Below are 17,748 nucleotides of genomic sequence, written 5' to 3'. Positions count from 1 at the left end.
GTTGCTCCTTCTCATCAGGCGCGGAGATTTCTGTCAGCGGCTGGGGCCGAAACTTGGTTGAGGATTTGCACTGTGGCACCCGGATTTTGTGTTTGTCATGCAATTGAGCAAAGGAAGGAGTCGAATCCTGGAGATGATCGATGGGGTTGAAACTTGTTTGGGATAATTTTGGTTGCACAGTGGTGACGTGAAGGGTGAGGTACAGAAGGCTTGGTTTAGCAGTGTCCGAATTGGGTTAGCGGAATCTTGAAAGTGTTTAGCGCCGTCTGTGAGCCAGTCTGACTTTCCGCAGACATCACCTATGCAAAGAAAAGCACCGGACTTCAGTCCTTCGAATTTCCGCGGTTGTGGGTACGAACGGTCGAGTAGATGGCTTCAAGAATAGCTTGCGTGGTGGTACTTGCAGGTCGAGAAGTCCGCGCTCTCACACAAATATTGTATATATGGCTCCTCTTCGACTTCGAAGAGCCATGAATCAGCCGCGCCATTCTCTTTTCATTTCTTCGTTCTTTTGCATACAGCAGTCATTCGTTTCATTTTAGTCACTCATTCAAAATGGTCAATTTATCCTTCCTTCTACTAGCCCTTCCATTGCTTATTCAAGGATCTCCCCTTGCTTCTCGAGCCTCTACTCTCATCTGTGATGCCAATTGTAAAGGCCTCTCATGTTCTGCAAAAGTCAGACGCGATGGATTTCCTCTTGAAGAACGTCACCTCGATAGCCCGAAAGACTTAGACACCACGCCCAAGTTTTATGTTGCAGATATGATTAAGGAGTGGAAGCCCCCGAAAGGCCAGGAGCTTGATTGGGCTACAACGCAAGTGGACGCTGTATCAATCCATGGTACCTTTGCGGACATGGCGAAGAAAGCTTTTGTTCAGGGGCTTGTTGGGTAGGATCATCCTTAGTATGAAAGGAACATGGACTAATGGTGTTTTAGTTGCACTGGAATTGTTATTGCATCTGAGAAAGGCTTTTGGATGACTCATCTGGTAAGTACTGCATCTTGTCACCTAACGTGGAACAGAGCAGGAGGGAGATTCAGGACAGAATTTTGCGCTCTGTTGGCCTTCTCTCTAGTTCTAGCAAGGGTTTTACCATATAGGCTCTTCCTCCGTTATGTTCCACGTTATCTAATAATATGCTGAGGTGAAGCGTCACGTATCGAGAGAAAGGCTGATACATGTTCTCTAGATGGAACCGGGTTTCATCGGCGGCAGCGATTTATACAACCAACTCTGGCAACAACGTATCCTCGACGTATTCAATAATGACAACGCTCAATACGGCTCCAGATTCACTCGCCCCGGTACCCTGACCCAAACTGGCGAGATCCTCAACTCGAAAGAAAATCCTACAATCTACGTCTCCAGTCCCAAAGGTGACGACGGAAAATTTCTGTATGACGAGAAGGTCGAAGGACTCATTGACATCCTAACAAAAAATGCTGGGGCTCCTTTCCGTGGTGTCACAGTCAAGAGGTGGCGATACGTCAAACCAACCGAAGATGAATTACCGCAGTTCTCTAAGCAATCGAACGGCAAGATCCTCGTGGAGTATGATCCTGACCAAGAGGATGAAAACACGTTCAAGAGCAAGGACCCTCAGGAAGCCATATATCGCGTCTGGCTCGAGGATCAGATGTATGAACATACGTGGAAAGCGACTTGTTCAAAGAATCAGAAGCGCGCCCCGTCTGGCTCAGCATCTCGCTCGGGCGCTTGCCAGTTAGTTTCGCGGACCTCTTCGTCGTCGTCGATGTCGTCTACTTCGATGTCAGTTACTTCCACTGGATCTGTTTCTTCCACTGGATCGGCTTCTTCCACTGGATCAGCTTCTTCCACGGGATCAGCTTCTTCCACGGGATCAACTTCTTCCACTGGATCAGCTTCTTCCACTGGATCAGCTTTTTCCACTGGATCAGTTTCTTCCACTGGATCAGTTTCTTCCACTGGACCAGCTTCTTCCACTGGATCCTCTTCTTCTGTTTCAGTTACTGGAATTCCTTCAACTACTGCTTCTTTTTTGTCCTCTGGGGCAGCTTCTACGACTAGCTCTGCTTCTTCCACTTCTTTGACCGGGTCTACCATTTCCAGCGGGACTGTTTCATCTATTTCTACTTCTTTGAGTGCCTCCGCTCCATCTTCTTCAGCTTCATCTTCGGCATCAAGCCCCGCCTCCTCCATGACGCCATCTTCGTCCTCCAGTGCCCTCGCATCCTCATCCACTTCCTCAGCACTATCCTCTTCTTCTAGCACTGCCAAATTCTCGTCCTCCACCCCCACCGCCACAACGATGCGTACTTCAACTCTACCCCCGGCAATATCCTCCCAGCCAACCCCTTCTTCCTCGGCTCCAATAAAAACCTCTGCGCCACCGCCACCACCTGTGTCTTCAAAAGCTGCTGATCCACCAAAATCCTCAAGTGCGCCATCAAAGCCTTGCAAGAAGGGAAAGAAGTGCCCCTAGGCAGAAATTGGGGGAGGAAATTCAGTTTCAGTAGCTTTATAATGAGTTGAATTTTCCAATGCAATATATAGAACATGTTTAGGCAAAGCCGAGAGAGAAAAAAGTGTACGCCGTCCTTAATCTCAAATTAAGGTGCCCGAAGTGGAGGACTTAATTTGGGGTAACTGAAATTGGAAATCTTAGATCAGTGGCTTCATCTCCTTGTACACCGAGCTTTACCTGCTCCTTTCTTAATTCCTGTTATTGTGTCACTCCATTGTTGTTGCTTCATGAAAGCTACTATATATATCTTACTCAATCATCCAAAATATTAAGGCCGCAGTTACAAATCTAGGGGCTACGTTTTCAAGGAGTGGGGAATGAGAAAGCATAGTTGAACAGATTGGAGTCACGCAAACTAAGTAAGAGCAAAACGAAGAGTCCGGTAAGCCTTCGTGATTGATCTACGATGTCCGATCACCACTTACTCTTGCTTCAGATAAGCTCGACTCCCGGATTAACCGCCCATAAATGGTGCAGGTATAACGCGTTGAATGAAGAGACAGAGAGTAACCAGGAAGGCGAGGCCGAGATGGTGAATATTGGAATCTGGCCCTGGGCGGGACAACGCCCATCGCGTTAAGTGAGGCACTTATTGGCAAAATCCAGAGAGAAAATGCATCGAGTACATGTCTAACCGCTTTTTTGCCCACGTTGTCATGTGACGGTCACATATGACGACGAGCTGCGGCTACACTTGAAGGTAGAAGGTGAGTGCGAGCCAAAAAGAAAATCGGCATCGCCACAAATAATCTCTACCGATGATATTTCCTATGAGCGAGGACAATAGCCCCGCAAACTAGGCCAACGTGCTGCATCGGAGTTCAAGGATTGGGGGGAAGTTTCCAAATTCATCTTTCCCACAGTGGGTGAATCTTCGACACCTTCTCTATGCTAGTTACCCTTGTAACTTTACATGTCCTACAATGCTTACATTACATAGTCTACAATTATTCAATGACGGCTCCTAGCTCGCCTCCTACTCGAAGCTATGAAAGCTCTCATAACGAAAGGTTTCGAACCATTATGGAGTTGAAATTGAGAAAGTTAATCGATGAAGAAATGAAGGCTTTGGGTGAAAGATTGGGACGTCAAATTGCAGAAATTTTCAGCAGCACGGAAAGTATCTTGTTAGACGAGACAACTGCGGCTGATAGAGTCAACACCACTTCATATGATTTTCACTCCGACTTATTGAGCTTTGCGTCTCACAGGCACATGCACAGCTAAAATTCGTTTGATATGGGTACATCGCAGGAAACACCTGTTCACCACGAGAGCGCTGGACCAGCTAGCCATCCCAACAGGCGCGGGCCTCTGTCAGAACCTATCCAGGCAAACTTGAAAGTGCCCAAACAACTCTTTTCTAGCAAAGAAGACAGAGGGAAAGACTGGGGACATGTTTCAGCTGTATTATCAGAAGACCTGAGGATATTCAATCTGGAAACGAAGACTACGGCACCACTTCACGAGGAAACCCATGCAGTTCTTCCCGAGGACGCACCAACTCCAACCCCTGAGCAGGGAACAGCTTGCTCCCGACTTCGCTAACCATATCCTGCCAACGTCCCAACTTTCAACCTCTCCAACCCGCTAGACCGCAACCCCACCGCAATACCTCTGGAATTCGCTTCGTCTTTGTGGCCGTCCCATCAGCTTCAATAATACCAGCCTCTCGTGTTTCCAGAGGAGAGAACCATAAATCCGGACTACTAAGATTAGAAGCAGAAAATGGACTTTAGTTTTCCTAATCCCTTTGAGGACTCAAATATTCTCTAGAGTTGAATTCCATAAGCAATCCTAGCTTCAATCCTAGCTTCAACAGTATGAAGACTCCGTGGCCCAGTCCAGCTGGTAGGCGCAAATTCTTTTCACAAAATTAGCAACTCATGGCGTTTTTGTAAGTATCAAGTTTTAGTTTAGCTTCAGGCTCTCATTCCAAAATGACTTATTTGTGTCTGTAAATCTTATCCGTCACTCCCTGGCCACATTAATCGACATTTAAGTTCCACATCTCAGAGAATTTGCTTCCGCACGTAGTGAGCCATGCCATACCACAGCGAAGATCTTCGAGAACTCTATCGAAGCCTTCCCAGAAGGAAAGTCCCCTTAGGATACATTCATATATAGTTAGGCAGAGAAATGTGAGACTTCTTTCATGGTTGAATGTTGATTGGTCCGATAAAGCTATGGACCCTATTGGATGAAGGGAGGTTGAAGTTGATGCCTGCAGCAGCCTTGCGCCCATCTGCGCACCTTTGGCATATATTCCGCGCAGCCTTGTGCGCAACTTTCGCGCATCTTGTGCGCGCTGCATTCTGCTCTGGTAAACATACCCCATTTTAATAGCTAGCCGCCCCGCGTTCCACCCGATCTCAACACACCATCCCTCGCTCATACTTGCTAGGTTTCATAGCTTCCTCTTTACGTCTGAATTCTACACCTCCCATTAGTGTTGTGTATTTTGTCCTCGAGCGCGTTATTTTCAAGTTGTATTATTCAAAGTTTTGGAAATTTAACTTCCCTGCCTGTGTATCCTTCACAACCTTCCACTACTTTCATTTACCAATTTAACTTACCATTTAACAGGTCAGCTCACGCTACTCAATTTTCCTCTCTGGGATTCTCCATAACAATTATGCCTAAGGAATGCACGAGGCCTAGTAGACGCGATCCCAGCCTTGGAGCACCCTTCGACCTTCCCATAATCTCTCACCAGAGCACTTTGCTTCATGGTACCAGCTCGCCTCCAGATAGTAAAGAGGCAAATACATTGCCGTCCATAGCTATATCTGGACACAGGCCATGGAGTTCCTCATGGTCAGCAAAAGATGATGAGACTCTTCTTGCTGCACGGGCTCAAGGACTCCATTGGAACCAAATTGTACCTCTGCAACTCCCTTCTAAATCGCCAAATGAATGTCGTAAGCGATATGAAATATTAATGGATAGGCATACCCCAGAAGAGAAAGATGGTATTAGGTTAGATATCCTTGCTCTAGCTTACATGGAAGTCCGGCAGCAAATCTGGAGTATTTTAGCGGCTCGAGTTGGCGAGGAATGGGAGTTGGTGGAGCAGAAGTGCATGGAAAGGGGGCTTAAAAATTTGTCACAGGCTTACCGATCCACGCAAAATGCAAAAGGCGCTTATCTCGGCGACAGTGGGATCTGTCTGGGAATCGGCCTTGGGATCGGTATTTTTGACGCTGCGGACAATCATGGCCAAATGGGCATGGACCGTATACCAGGTTCCCCTAGACTCTCCCCTCTAAGTCCTCTTCCTGAGGAAAGCCCTCGAATCCCGTTCCTTCATTCCATTATCCAATATCCATCTTATGGATCCACCCCGGTATGTCATTGAGACTACTCTTACATCTTGATATTATCTATGCTTGACTAAACGTAGTCATCAGGTGTCTTTTCGCCCAGGTCTCGAAAGAGCTTCCTCGAAATACTACACAACGCCTAAGCCAGATGATGAAAATGGTATTTCAGTGGCCTTGATGAAATCAGAGCAGCAACAAAGAGATTCCATTGCTCAGACTCAGTGCAAAATGTTGCCCAACCCTGTCGAAAACGAAAATTCGGGACTATCACATACAGGTAGCAGCACTAGTGATAATGGTGATGTCGATAACGAATATTCTATGGTATCTAGGATGATGTTAGATACTCGACAAGTGCTAGTGGAAAATGCAATGCGAAAATTCATAAGATGGTATATGGAAGCAGGTGGATTCAAACATCATCCGAAAGGCCCCAATACAGAAGGAACAAGTGGAAACATGGAAAATCGGTTGTCTTTAACACCACGTAATTCTCGCAAAGCCGGGAAACGAAAGGCCCCAGATGATGGTAGTGATAATACTGATAACGAAGAGACGCCAACAAAGCGGCGCCGACGGAATGGCCAAGGTAAGCCGTGCCAAACTGGGCACGACCTTCGCCTTGCATGTCCTTTTTTCAAGAAAGACCCCACTGCCCATATGCGTGGCTCTTGTTCCGGGCCAGGTTGGGACACTGTTCACCGAGTAAAGTATATAGTGTCTTTTACTTACGTCTTGAAAGATTAAGCTAACTGATAACAGGGAACACATTTATCGAGCGCATACTCTACCACTTGTATGTCCACGATGCAAAATCGATGTGCAGGATCATCGGGGATTAACCGAGCACCTGAAATCAGTCGATCAGTGTGAGCTAAAAGACAGCCCTTCTCCATCCTTCCGGTGGAGTCAAAGCAGCGATGGGATCTCCCAAGATCAAATTGAAGGACTTCGCAAGCTCTCTCAACGGGGTCAGTCACAACGTGACAAGTGGAGAGGTGTATACAAGTTCATTTTCGCCGTTGAAGACGAGTCCCACATTCCTTCCCCTTGTTAGTGTCAAGGTCTCACCTTTCTACCCCATAATCCACTAATAGAGCTTAGTCTATGACTTCGGGTCTACTTTTACAAGCTCCGAAGAGGTATACCGAAACCAGTTCGTTACCATCATGGAAAAAGAACTCAAAAGAGTTGTGGAAGAGGAGATTAGAGCTGTGAGCGAAAGGCTCAATAGTCGGATCCCGGAACTACTCCGAAACACACAAAGAATTCTCCATGGGCAGGATCCTAATACCGATACTTCCCCTGTGTTGATTTCAAGCCCTACTCAGCATTTGTTAAGCCCCGCTCAGTCAAACCACGCACACAACCACGCGCTCCCTAATTCCATCCATACTACATGCCTACACCAGGACGGAACCATGGAGTCGCCTAGGTTTTCACGAAATATCAGCCAACCAAGAGAACCTTCTTCTTCAAATGAGGAAAAGGATTCCGGGTACGTTTCTCCAGGATCACTAAACGAAGCGAGCTCCCATTACTCAGAGCCAGATCCTTTCAATGAGTTAGGGAATGAAGGGATGTCAGCTGATTCTAATAACGAAAATCCCGAGTTGAATCAGGCTGGTGTTGGATTCAATAATGCCTTTGAGGAGAGGCATTTGCACCATACTCCGACAAGTTTTGCTCAAGGAGACCCGGACCTAGACATGACCAACTTCATTGATTGGACCCAAGGATTAAGCAACGGATTCTTAGACTTGCCGGAGAACCAAGATTGGTTTTCTTAGCATTATGTGGCTATTTCCGACCTTTAAGGGTCAGTGCCTGGACTTCGCGAGTCCACATGAACGCGACATACCTCGAACCTGCGACAACATGCTCAAGTTATGCGAATTCTGTCGTCACAGTCGTTGCTTAGTCACAAATATACCCTTACCATGATCAAAAAAGGCTATGTTTCTGGCCTGCGAAGTGCACTTCCATGGTAGAAAATCAAGGATGAATTGCAGCGGTCACCGAGACTCGCTCATCATTCCCGGACAACGCACCTCGCAAATCTATATTGGTGTTCTACTTTTCTTACTGTGGAGCTACACTATAGATAAAAGGCCTCCGTCATTTAAACCACAACACCGTATTACAACGACTTAAGCACAAACCTACTGTAGACTACACTATCTACAATCTACAAAGCCATCTTTCTCGGGGGACTGCGTAGGTAATAGTGCGCTAGTATTTCCATAACCCACCATGGACCCCATCCTCCTCCTCCCAACCCTCCTCTTCACAGCCCCACCCCTGGCGCTCCTCCTCGGCCTCATCCTCGGCAGCATTTACTATCTCCAGAAAGCACACCTCTACCACCGCAACAAAGCCCGCATCCAACAACGTCGCGAAGATCATATCCGAAGTGAAATAGAACTCGACGTCCGCAACGTAGTCCCAAAGCCTAAGCCTGCTGCGCAGGCTCCTGCTTCGAGGGATTCGGCAAGGAGCAGGACGAGTCTGAATCCGCTTATTATGCTGCAGGAGGCGAGGAGGGAGTTGCGGAGGAAGAGGAAGGGGAAGCAGGCTGTTAGAGTAAGGGTAGAGGGGGAAGGGGAAGGGGAGGATCCGCTTGTGGACCGGGAGACGGTGGCGGCGGAGGAAGAGCGGAGACGAGGCGAGGAAGTGAGGCCGATGACATTATGGAATTCGCATGGATGGGGATGGCAGGAAGAGGCCATGCCTTCGAATTCGAGGTCTCCGGACGTGCTTTGGGATGCGGATGACGAGGAATTGGGGCCAAGGGTGGAGGAGAGGAGCATGGTTTGATGAGTTGAGCTTGGAAACGGAGCGTTGCTGGCATCGCTTTTGGAGTGGTCGAAAGGAGCGTTGGATTAGAATTTATACATTAGCTATCTAGTACCAATGCATTATCATACGACAAACCATATATGATGCATATAGCATCCTAACATCTTTCCCAAGCTAAAAAAATTAACTTCAACGACCCCAATCCACCCGCCATCGTGAAGAATGCTCATGCCAACGCCGGTATCATTCACCATACCCAACACACTCATCCCAGCCGAGCCTTCTTCCAGATCCTCAAGCACTCCTGTAAATCCCCAGCCACACTCCCCATTGGCTCACTAACCATACTCCGAATCACGAACAACACAAAACTCGCCAACGCGAAAGTGACCTGGTCCTCTTTAATCGCCAAATAATGCCCTTTCGTCATCCCGCCCGACTGCCCCCAACTCTTCCATAGATCCAACATGATCGATATACGTTTAGCAAAGGAACTGTCTTGCACCATACCAAACATCGTTTGTTCGACGAGGGAGAGGATAGGAATTTCTTCAGAGAGGGAGAATTTTTGGACCATCCATTTACGGTTTGCCTCAGCGACGATAGCTATCGGAAGCTTCTGGCTCTGCATAGCTTCTAGGATTTCAGATTCTCGACGCTGTTCTTCTTTCATGCGGCGGCGACGAGCTTCGTTGTGGAAATCGATGGCGTCCTGCTCCATACGCTTCTTTTGCGCAGCAGCACGCTGCTCTGGTGGCATGCGGCTTTCTTCTTGCATTCGTCGGCTTTGGTCCATAAACTTAACATGTTTTTCGAACTGCTCGGCTTTGTAGTCGTAGGGTGTGCGCCAGGTGGGGACTTCGTCGTCGGTCATCGTGCCAAGGAGAACCATGACGCCGCATGGTACGGTGTCCTGGCGTACGAATGAGAGGACGTCTTCTGGGATGGAGAAGCTCCAGAGGCCGCCTTGGGGGGCTTCGTATGCGGTCGCGGCGCAACAGAACCAGAAACCGGCAGTGGGGTCGTGAGATGATGATGGTGGGCGGAGGTGGAGAAGAGTCAACTTTCGCTTTGCGTCATCCTCTCCATATGCTTCCTGGATACCGGCAGAGCCGATTCGAACTCTTACCGCGGAATTCGATCCTACATTTACAGCACTCGCAGCGCTGTCATCGTCCAGAAATCCGCCCTTCTTATCCACCTCTTTCTTCCCGTCCTGCTGCGGTGCCTCCATCTCATTAAGCTTCGCCAGCACATCTACGTCCTTCACAGAGGGAGGATTTACCCTCGTCCAGTATGGCGGTAAACTGTCCGCGCTCCTTCGATCCCACTCCCTGCGCCAATTCAAGCTCAAGCTCAGTATCCCATCCGAATCATCACTCATTGCCACACTTAACACTTCTTCTCCTGACACCGGACTCAGCAACAACTTCGTCCCTGCAGGTGTCCACAACCCGGCCCCTCTCAGATCCGCCCATCCTTCTTTACTTGGCACAGCGCCTCTATCCAACAAGAAAGCTATCAGCGCTTCAAACTCAATCTCTGCCTGCGGTTGCAAAAGCTCGTCATGATACTGTAATCTATAACTCTTAACCCCAATAACCATTTCTTTCCAATTGAACAACGTCCATGTCCCGCCCTTCAGACTCGACGGCCTGGCATTCAGTGCAAAGTACTTCGGGTCGCCGCGGTCGAGGGGAATAATACTCCTCCGCGGAATCTCAATCTCGACGATCCCGGAAAGCAGGGCGCTGCGCGTAATCGCGATGACCCCATTTCTATGCAACGTCTTCGTGATTTCGCGAAGTGTGAAGAAGGATTTTAGACACGTGTAGATTGTGGGGAGGACGCCGAGGACTGCGAGTGGGATACCGATGTAGGTGATGATATCCACGGCGGAGACCATGGTGGTCGTGTGAGCCCTGGAGGCATTGAGGAAGTGGGAGAGGAGGTGGAGGTGGAGGGAATGAAAATGTGCACTAAGCTGGGGAATAGGTCGTGCTGGGTGTGGCACAGGGTCTCAAAAGTCCGTTGTCAGGGGTTCCTGGTGCAGCGGCTGGATTAAGATTTAATGGTCGCGATTCAGGCACATTGGGCTGAATACGAGTGCATGTGATCTCGCTCTGCGCGGACCAATAAGAGAAGTGAGCAAATATGATTGGTGGGCGATTCGATGGTCCTGCAACACCGTCGTCATCTTTCCAACGATGAAGGTTTTGAGGGGGATCTTCGAATAGGCTGCCAAGACTAAGAGTTGGTTGGAAAGGATGGTGTCCATTGCAAAAGACTTTGTACCAGCGTGATAGTATGAAGGAAAGGACAATGAGCGACCAAATACATAGAGCTAGCTATATCAGCAAGTGTCAAACACTTCACTGATTCATTTTAGTATAATATAGAGGTAGTTTCTCGAACAATGCAAACTGAAGGTTCCAAGCACTAGCCGAAGATGTTCTCCAGAGCCTGCTCACATTTCCTCGCTTTGTCCAAACCCTTGCACCTCTCTCTTCGCGCGCCCCTTCTCCGCCAGATTCTCATTATGCGTAACGTGTCCAACCTTCTCCATCAACTTGCCTAGCGTCGAATCTACACATCATTAGTTTAAACCCCTATCTCTAAGGAGCTACGCAAAGTAAAAAACCTACCATTCCTCGTCTTAAAAACCCCTGTCTTATTCCCATACCCAGCCCCGCCCGTCGTCCCACTCCCATGTTCCGTATGTCCACTATACGGCTTCGTTTCTCCATGACTGCCAAACCTGATATTGCTGTTGTCATAGTCTTCACTCTCGGGAGCTGTCTTGTTGCCGAATCCCGCACCACCAACGGCACCGGAGCCGTAGGTTTCGTGGCCACCAGAGTAGGCGTGGAAATCGTTGCGGCCGAAGCGGGTAGTGGTGTGTTGTTCAGAAAGCTCTGGGTGGTTTGGGTCAGGGTCCGCAGACATCTTGTTGCCGAAGCCTACGCCACCAACCGTACCGCTGCCATATGTGTCTGACATTGCGATTTAGAGAAGGAGATAACATTCACTTCAGAAATATGGATGAAGACTAGAGGAAGAAAGACTTGTGATGTTTTGAGCATAGATTGAAGATCCAGCGAGGATTGCGCATAGAAAAGGGACCCTCGTATTTGTATTACTTCCATCATAGATTATTAGACATCCTAAAGCAGACAAGTAGCGACAATGAATAAGTTCAAGTCGTATGTCGTCACACGGCTTGATAAAGTTGGCGCTCCCACGTAGATCATCGCCAGTCCCTTGCGGACACGGGTTCCAGTTCGCCTTGGTGGGAATGAAACTTAGTTGGCAAAGCCTTGTACCCTCGAGTAGAAATAGAGCCCTAGCTAAAGGAAGCAAGGACGTAGGCGAAAAGCCGTCTTGGAGGAACTGTACCTTTCTGAACAATGTTTGTTAAGTATTAATTTCCAACTCCACAAGACTGTAGAATTACAGATTTACGAGTGCAAAAGTGACACTAACAGTATGGGGCGTCAAAGATTTACTTCAAATTTCGAACAAATTAATATGATTGGTTTGAGTTGTGGTTGAGGTGATGGGGTTTGAGCCCCAACGGGTTAAGTGTTGCTGATCGAGATAAGACCTTACCTGCGCCACTCATTCTCCCACCCCTCTAAACTCTGGGGTATCCCACGTTATCCAGTTCAAACCACTTGAGGTCGAAAAAATCCCTAACACCAAGGTACCACCTACGCCAGAGATGCAGGGTGAGAATGCCATTATTCGGGATTGATATCATCGGGAAAATCTACCCTACCGCAGATCTTTAGCCTCCCATATCGGCCGCAGTCCTCTCACTCGAAGTACACTCTAAGAGCGTGGCATAGTGCACGCTAGGTGGGGTACTTTGATCGAAAATTTGGCGCGTTCATGGAATATCTTGCCATCAACGGGCTCTTTCTGTGAATCTAAGATGTGAAATGGAGTTCAAAGCATATTTGAATTCACTTCATATACCGAGCCTACGCCGATCGTTAGTTTATGTAAATTGTGCCAGCTATGAGATCATACCATGAACTTCTTATGAAAGTCCGAACGCAGCATGTCGTTGACATATTCTTTCCGTTTATTCTTCTTGTCTTCGGTGCCACGAGCTTGGTTTTTGAACACGACATCATCATCCCAACTATGCCTATCATTAGCCAAATTTTGTTAAATGGGAGGAGGGCGACATACCGTCGCTTCATGGTGAAGTCATGTGGGTTTAGGAGTGGATTGCCTTTCGCAATGTTTATTTCGCGGTCTTCTTGCTCTTTCTCTGCACGTTCGGCATCCTGACACAAAGTTAGCGCCGTCAGATTTCCGAGGGCTTCAATCATTACCTCCTTCGCCTTCTTCTCGGCGCGCTCCTTCTTGATCTTTTCGAGCTCACGCATGAGAGCAGTTGTCTCCTCCTCTTCATCCTCACTTTCACTGCTCTCACTACTCTCGCTGTCGCTCTTATCGACTTCGTAATATTGTTCGATGACTGCTATGCGCCTCCGCTTCTCCCTAGCTTCTTCTGAGTCACTTAAGTCTTCTTCGAGCGCCTCATGTAAGCGTTTCTCGCCCGAGGCACCATCTGTGGTGGAATTCGCCTCAAGTGGCGGTAGCGGAGTGCCATTCTTCTTCGCATAATATCTACGTTCGGCCTCGAGAAGCTCCGCCCGGAGATCACGTTGGTTGTGCTTGTCCGCATCGCCTCCTTGCCCCGTCTGCCTGCGACTATATTAATTGTCGTTCGTTGGGGACGTCGGATAGGTTATTACCTTAGTTTGAGATACGTGTGAGCGGGAAGAAGGCGCTGGTGATAGGCAGGGCCGCGCGCGGCTTCCTTACCTCTAGCCTACATCCTCATTAGTTGTGTACATTTCAGCTAGATATTTAATTGAGTTAGGGGAGCTTACGGGGTCAAAAGTTGGCCTATGAGCGGTGGTCATGTTGCTAGCAAGGTTTGGAGATTTCTCGAGAGGGAGTGAACGATGTGATTATTGGATTGACGAAGAGATTATCTGAGATACTGGTCGAAGCTTGGGAAATATATGCCAAGTGCCAAGGCCGGCGATGATGTTTCTCCGACTCCGCCGCATTTCCAGGAAACGCAAGGCTTTGATCCTCGTGTTCCATACGACTCAAATTGATCCTTAGTTTTTTAGTCCCACAATGCCTCGAGAAGCCGAAATTTCGGTCAACGAGCGCGAGTTCATCCGACAGGCCCTCCAAGAGAACATTCGGCTCGATGGACGCGCTTTCGATGCATTTCGCCCTCTAGAGCTATCCTTTGGAGAGGAGTATGGCGTCGTAGATGTCCAGCTCGGAAAAACGAGGTCAGTGAAAGCGCTTCAAGACTATGCAGATGCTTCGCTAACAATATACTAGGGTTATTGCGAGAATTTCTGTTGATGTGACTACACCGCTTCCAGAGCGCAAGTTTGATGGCATCTTCCAGATCATTACCGAATTCTCTCCAATGGCGTCGCCAGCCTTCGAGGTCGGCCGGTACGACTTCCTTGACTTCTCCCCAACTGTGCTTCACCAGAAGCACCTAACTGAGCATACAGACCCACAGATGCCGAAGTCATCCTTTCCCGCATTCTTGAGAAAGCAATACGACGTTCGAACGCCCTCGACACCGAATCTCTCTGTATTATTGCCGGTATCAAGTGCTTCGCGCTTCGAGCCGACGTCCATATTGTAGATCATGATGGAGGGCTAATTGATGCATCATGTATCGCTGTCATGGCTGCATTACAACATTTCCGTAGACCAGATGTCCTAGTAGAAGGCGAGAAGGCAACCGTGCTCAGTGTCCGGGAGCGGGAACCTATACCCTTGTCAATCCTTCACCAACCGCTTTGCGTAACCTTCTCATACTACGAAGATGGAGAGATCTTCCTGGTAGATGCAAATCTTGCAGAAGAGCAGGTCCGACAAGGAGAAGTGATTGTCACGATGAATAGGCACGGAGAGGTGTGCCAGGTCGCCAAATACGGAGGAGCAACGGTCGATCCGCTTGCCATTTTAAATTATATAAACGTAGCTCTTGGGAAGGTCAAGGACATGAGTGCATTTATTCAGAAGAGGCTCAACGAGGACGCGAAGAAGAGGGATGTCGGAGGCTTGATGGCTGAGCTTAGTGCCGAAAATGCCAGGTGACGGGTGCATACAAGAATCGTTTGCCAGAATCACGCTTTCATCAAAGCACCCGGACAGTAGTACAAGACGTCGAACTTGGCCTTGGTCGCTGTTGCAGCATAAAGACTGGGCTTCATCGCGTCACACACGGGCTCCCTCAAGTCGCCGACTACTGCGTATGTCTCATCTACCATGCCTATGCATGCGTTTCCTCGGGTCCGGGATTGGAGGGCTTGGATGATGAGTTCCGCCTTCGTGACGGACAAAAATGCTCTAGGGACGGAGTACGGACACAAGGCTGTTGGTGCGCAATATGTAGCCTGGAAGTCATGATACGTGAAGGAACGATTGTGGCTGAATTAATCATCATAACTTACCGACAAAAGTAGTTTCCTTCTTCATCACAAGCTATCTGCGGAGCTCAAATAGATATTTGAATTTCATCGAGCTTTGACCACATAGTTTCCGCTCACTTGCGACAGGCTGACTGGATGATGTGCCTGGGTTGGGTGCTGACAATGCATTAGGGTGTCGAATCAAACACCATTGATCAAGCCTCGGTCAAAGTATTTGATTTCTCCAGCACAGCGATCCTTTCACAACAACACATAAAACTCAAGGCCGAAGCAAACGAGGATATGTATGTAGATTCGGCCGAAGAATGTGAAGCATTTAAACGGAGTGTTCTCCCATCCAAAAAATTGTTTAAACAGAAATCGAGATACCCGCACACTTCTGCCAATACGTCATTGTTCCTTTGGGCTTCCGTTAAATTCCAAGCTTGACGTCTTAGATCTACTTTCTGGAATTTCGAGAAAAGAAAAACACTCCCCTCATCTCCCCTCCCCCTCAGATTCACCTGAGTACAGCTCCGGCATGTCGTCCAACTTAGTTCCGTATGATCCGGCCAAAGTTATGGTCATCCGAGAAGTTGTGCCCAACGCGATCACGACCTTTTCATCTCCATTCCTGCGGTTTGGTAAGATAAAGGTTGGTGGAAGAGGAACTGTTGGTGGGAGAATTCTAGAATCAAGCCGAATTCTAAGTGCTGACAGTATTGACAGTGCGCCTACGATCCGGAGCTCTGGCGGTCTTCTCACCTACCTCATTGACGGATGAAGTGAAAGCTACAGTTGAAAAATTGGGAGAAGTGAAGTACATTACTGCCTTAGATGCCGAAGTAAGCACGCTCAATCGCATACTTTTTCTCATGTACAGTAGTAACGTAGCTAACACAACCAGCATCACATATTCCTCGGCCCATGGCACGCCGCCTACCCCTCTGCAAAAGTCATCGGTCCTGAGGGGCTCCCCGAGAAACGTACAAAGCAGAAAAATGAGAATGTGCCATTCAGCTATATCTTTAAAGCAAAGCAGCCACTCCCGTCAATCGATCCTGAATTCGACGCTGAATTCGAGTACGAATATGTTTATGCGCACCCGAACAAGGAGCTTGTATTCAACCACAAACCAACGAAGACGCTTATACAGGCGGATTTGATATTCAACTACCCCGCCACTGAGCAATTTAGCAAGACAGGCGTCAGCGCAGCAACCGGGATTTTAACGAAGCTGTTCGGCTCCCTCACAAGTACGACCGGAAATGGGCAGAAGCGCTTCATCTGGTATGCTATTAGTAGCGGGGATAGGGCTGGCTATGGCGCCTCAGTCTCCAAGATCGACAAGTGGGATTTCGATCGAATCATCCCCTGCCACGGCGATGTGATTGAGACAGGTGGCAAGGGAGTCTTCCAGAAGCTCATGGAATGGCATTTGAATGGCAAGAAGTCGTAGATTTCAGTGCAGATGTGCGAGAGAGGTCGAGATTCGTCGGGGCAGTGAACTTTTACCTTTTAATGCCTATGAGTTTCTTTCCTAATTATGCTGTGTAGTAACCCCGATCCTAGACCAGACAGGGCCCTGGTACCAAGAAACCCCCAACCTACTTTGCGCACACCATTTTTCATAGCTTCTGGAAGGGGAGGCTAATATGTAGAATAATTTTTGGCAGCAAAATTAGACTCTATCTGTTCAGTCAACTCAAAATTAGGATTGTTGAGCTGCTTAAATACCTGATTCTTGTGTGTGTGCAAAATGTGAGCTCGATACTTGCATTGTCTATCACCCGCACGACAAGCTATCCACATAACGTCCATCCACCCTGTCTTCTTCACCACCTCAAACATACCAACACGACGTTATAGGAATATACATGCTATATACTTTTAGATTAGCTTATCTTTATATATATTGTGGAATTTATACTAGATAATTACAGCGATTGAGGCTTGCTATTTTAGATTCCGTTCTAATCAACTTGGAGCGGAGGGCAAAGGTCTGCTCGTATCTTTCTAGTCCAGAAACGATATTTTCGACCTGCTTGCTCGTAAATGACCATCTTAAGAGTGCCCGGTCCGAGCCGGCTCATGGCTTTGTGACACTCCCCCGGCTCTAGCTGTTCCTTTACCTCTTTTAGCCCTTGAAAATATCCCTTGAGTGACCCAGATAACCCGCAAGTGGTAGAAAGCCGTGCTTTGTCTCGTCCGTCCGATAGCTGCTTGATCTTCTTAACAAGGCCCGTGATATGAGCAATTGTCCTTTTACTGCATTCAATGTCCTTCTTCGCATCCTTCACGGCGACTGAATACTTGAAATAGAGCAAGGTAATTTTAGCGGATATGTCAATGATAGCAATGACGCTTGCCGCGCTGGAAAGACTATCCATGATGCAATGCTTATCAAAAGGGGCAAGTGTAGCGATATAACTACAACGGCATGCGCATGGGTCCGCAGAGCTGTGACACCGTTCCTGGGTTGTTCAATGTGTGACGGTCCAGCTTCGAGATGATGAGGTGGTGGCGGCGGTGGGGGTTCACATCCGGTATGGAAATATGTGATTCCCAGAGTCTCTTGTTTAAGGTTATTAATTTTAGCAACGCACAACCTGGACTCTCATCTCTTGTTCGAAACCCACGTTAT

General features: G+C 48.1%; 10 protein-coding genes across 10 annotated transcripts; 6 read left to right on the top strand and 4 right to left on the bottom strand.

Annotated features, from left to right (window-relative positions):
• Window positions 1–331: 331 nt before the first annotated feature.
• On the top strand, window positions 332–2,774 carry BDR25DRAFT_943 (uncharacterized protein). The gene is made up of 3 exons (XM_033699272.1): window positions 332–893; window positions 942–993; window positions 1,196–2,774. Exons 1-3 carry the CDS (start codon window positions 556–558, stop codon window positions 2,468–2,470), a joined length of 1,665 nt encoding a protein of 554 aa, XP_033554287.1. The 5' UTR covers window positions 332–555; the 3' UTR covers window positions 2,471–2,774.
• A 2,532-nt stretch (window positions 2,775–5,306) lies between these two features.
• On the top strand, window positions 5,307–5,591 carry BDR25DRAFT_191723 (uncharacterized protein; the record flags this gene model as incomplete). Its single annotated transcript, XM_033684290.1, has 1 exon — window positions 5,307–5,591. A coding segment is annotated over one exon (285 nt), but the record flags the coding sequence as incomplete, so codon positions are not given.
• Window positions 5,592–5,925: 334 nt separating this feature from the next.
• BDR25DRAFT_938 (uncharacterized protein) lies at window positions 5,926–7,762 on the top strand. The gene is made up of 3 exons (XM_033699268.1): window positions 5,926–6,545; window positions 6,598–6,887; window positions 6,940–7,762. Exons 1-3 carry the CDS (start codon window positions 6,013–6,015, stop codon window positions 7,623–7,625), a joined length of 1,509 nt encoding a protein of 502 aa, XP_033554285.1. The 5' UTR covers window positions 5,926–6,012; the 3' UTR covers window positions 7,626–7,762.
• A 262-nt stretch (window positions 7,763–8,024) lies between these two features.
• Window positions 8,025–8,721, top strand: BDR25DRAFT_390067 (uncharacterized protein; the record flags this gene model as incomplete). The annotated part of the gene is made up of 2 exons (XM_033698083.1): window positions 8,025–8,628; window positions 8,662–8,721. Exons 1-2 carry the CDS (start codon window positions 8,089–8,091, stop codon window positions 8,719–8,721), a joined length of 600 nt encoding a protein of 199 aa, XP_033554284.1. The 5' UTR covers window positions 8,025–8,088.
• A 109-nt stretch (window positions 8,722–8,830) lies between these two features.
• On the bottom strand, window positions 8,831–10,540 carry BDR25DRAFT_330242 (uncharacterized protein; the record flags this gene model as incomplete). The annotated part of the gene is made up of 1 exon (XM_033692516.1): window positions 8,831–10,540. The coding sequence occupies one exon, from the start codon at window positions 10,538–10,540 to the stop codon at window positions 8,900–8,902; it is 1,641 nt and encodes a 546-aa protein (XP_033554283.1). The 3' UTR covers window positions 8,831–8,899.
• A 561-nt stretch (window positions 10,541–11,101) lies between these two features.
• On the bottom strand, window positions 11,102–11,634 carry BDR25DRAFT_308370 (uncharacterized protein; the record flags this gene model as incomplete). The annotated part of the gene is made up of 2 exons (XM_033691006.1): window positions 11,102–11,220; window positions 11,280–11,634. The coding sequence occupies 2 exons, from the start codon at window positions 11,632–11,634 to the stop codon at window positions 11,102–11,104; spliced, it is 474 nt and encodes a 157-aa protein (XP_033554282.1).
• Window positions 11,635–12,192: 558 nt separating this feature from the next.
• BDR25DRAFT_330241 (Cwf15/Cwc15 cell cycle control protein) lies at window positions 12,193–13,622 on the bottom strand. Its single transcript, XM_033692515.1, has 6 exons — window positions 13,542–13,622; window positions 13,404–13,480; window positions 12,978–13,353; window positions 12,832–12,929; window positions 12,667–12,781; window positions 12,193–12,617 (listed from the first exon to the last, which is right to left on the bottom strand). The coding sequence occupies exons 1-6, from the start codon at window positions 13,572–13,574 to the stop codon at window positions 12,600–12,602; spliced, it is 717 nt and encodes a 238-aa protein (XP_033554281.1). The 5' UTR covers window positions 13,575–13,622; the 3' UTR covers window positions 12,193–12,599.
• Window positions 13,623–13,771: 149 nt separating this feature from the next.
• BDR25DRAFT_249405 (exoribonuclease) lies at window positions 13,772–15,154 on the top strand. Its single transcript, XM_033686017.1, has 3 exons — window positions 13,772–13,961; window positions 14,014–14,133; window positions 14,196–15,154. The coding sequence occupies exons 1-3, from the start codon at window positions 13,798–13,800 to the stop codon at window positions 14,788–14,790; spliced, it is 879 nt and encodes a 292-aa protein (XP_033554280.1). The 5' UTR covers window positions 13,772–13,797; the 3' UTR covers window positions 14,791–15,154.
• A 229-nt stretch (window positions 15,155–15,383) lies between these two features.
• Window positions 15,384–16,775, top strand: BDR25DRAFT_249401 (uncharacterized protein). The gene is made up of 3 exons (XM_033686016.1): window positions 15,384–15,781; window positions 15,834–15,949; window positions 16,012–16,775. Exons 1-3 carry the CDS (start codon window positions 15,646–15,648, stop codon window positions 16,561–16,563), a joined length of 804 nt encoding a protein of 267 aa, XP_033554279.1. The 5' UTR covers window positions 15,384–15,645; the 3' UTR covers window positions 16,564–16,775.
• A 302-nt stretch (window positions 16,776–17,077) lies between these two features.
• Window positions 17,078–17,533, bottom strand: BDR25DRAFT_364246 (uncharacterized protein; the record flags this gene model as incomplete). The annotated part of the gene is made up of 1 exon (XM_033696835.1): window positions 17,078–17,533. Exon 1 carries the CDS (start codon window positions 17,492–17,494, stop codon window positions 17,078–17,080), a length of 417 nt encoding a protein of 138 aa, XP_033554278.1. The 5' UTR covers window positions 17,495–17,533.
• Between the last annotated feature and the right edge of the window lie 215 nt (window positions 17,534–17,748).

Source organism: Lindgomyces ingoldianus (assembly GCF_010093535.1).
Source record: "Lindgomyces ingoldianus strain ATCC 200398 unplaced genomic scaffold BDR25scaffold_1, whole genome shotgun sequence".
Lineage (NCBI taxonomy): Eukaryota > Fungi > Ascomycota > Dothideomycetes > Pleosporales > Lindgomycetaceae > Lindgomyces > Lindgomyces ingoldianus.
This window is presented reverse-complemented; position numbering and strand designations above follow the sequence as displayed.

What these genes read in the sequence shown, in the direction of transcription:
- BDR25DRAFT_943 (XM_033699272.1), top strand. Translation starts at nt 556, where the DNA reads ATGGTCAATTTATCCTTCCTTCTACTAGCCCTTCCATTGCTTATTCAA. An exon ending in TTTGTTCAGGGGCTTGTTGG is followed by an intron (nt 894 to 941) that starts GTAGGATCATCC and finishes ATGGTGTTTTAG; the next exon opens with TTGCACTGGAATTGTTATTG. An exon ending in GCTTTTGGATGACTCATCTG is followed by an intron (nt 994 to 1,195) that starts GTAAGTACTGCA and finishes CATGTTCTCTAG; the next exon opens with ATGGAACCGGGTTTCATCGG.
- BDR25DRAFT_938 (XM_033699268.1), top strand. Translation starts at nt 6,013, where the DNA reads ATGAAATCAGAGCAGCAACAAAGAGATTCCATTGCTCAGACTCAGTGC. An exon ending in GACACTGTTCACCGAGTAAA is followed by an intron (nt 6,546 to 6,597) that starts GTATATAGTGTC and finishes AACTGATAACAG; the next exon opens with GGAACACATTTATCGAGCGC. An exon ending in GTCCCACATTCCTTCCCCTT is followed by an intron (nt 6,888 to 6,939) that starts GTTAGTGTCAAG and finishes AATAGAGCTTAG; the next exon opens with TCTATGACTTCGGGTCTACT.
- BDR25DRAFT_330241 (XM_033692515.1), bottom strand. Translation starts at nt 13,574, where the DNA reads ATGACCACCGCTCATAGGCCAACTTTTGACCCC. An exon ending in ATAGGCCAACTTTTGACCCC is followed by an intron (nt 13,481 to 13,541) that starts GTAAGCTCCCCT and finishes ATGAGGATGTAG; the next exon opens with GCTAGAGGTAAGGAAGCCGC. An exon ending in CACACGTATCTCAAACTAAG is followed by an intron (nt 13,354 to 13,403) that starts GTAATAACCTAT and finishes ATATAGTCGCAG; the next exon opens with GCAGACGGGGCAAGGAGGCG.
- BDR25DRAFT_249405 (XM_033686017.1), top strand. Translation starts at nt 13,798, where the DNA reads ATGCCTCGAGAAGCCGAAATTTCGGTCAACGAGCGCGAGTTCATCCGA. An exon ending in GTCCAGCTCGGAAAAACGAG is followed by an intron (nt 13,962 to 14,013) that starts GTCAGTGAAAGC and finishes ACAATATACTAG; the next exon opens with GGTTATTGCGAGAATTTCTG. An exon ending in CCAGCCTTCGAGGTCGGCCG is followed by an intron (nt 14,134 to 14,195) that starts GTACGACTTCCT and finishes CTGAGCATACAG; the next exon opens with ACCCACAGATGCCGAAGTCA.
- BDR25DRAFT_249401 (XM_033686016.1), top strand. Translation starts at nt 15,646, where the DNA reads ATGTCGTCCAACTTAGTTCCGTATGATCCGGCCAAAGTTATGGTCATC. An exon ending in TGGTGGAAGAGGAACTGTTG is followed by an intron (nt 15,782 to 15,833) that starts GTGGGAGAATTC and finishes CAGTATTGACAG; the next exon opens with TGCGCCTACGATCCGGAGCT. An exon ending in TTACTGCCTTAGATGCCGAA is followed by an intron (nt 15,950 to 16,011) that starts GTAAGCACGCTC and finishes TAACACAACCAG; the next exon opens with CATCACATATTCCTCGGCCC.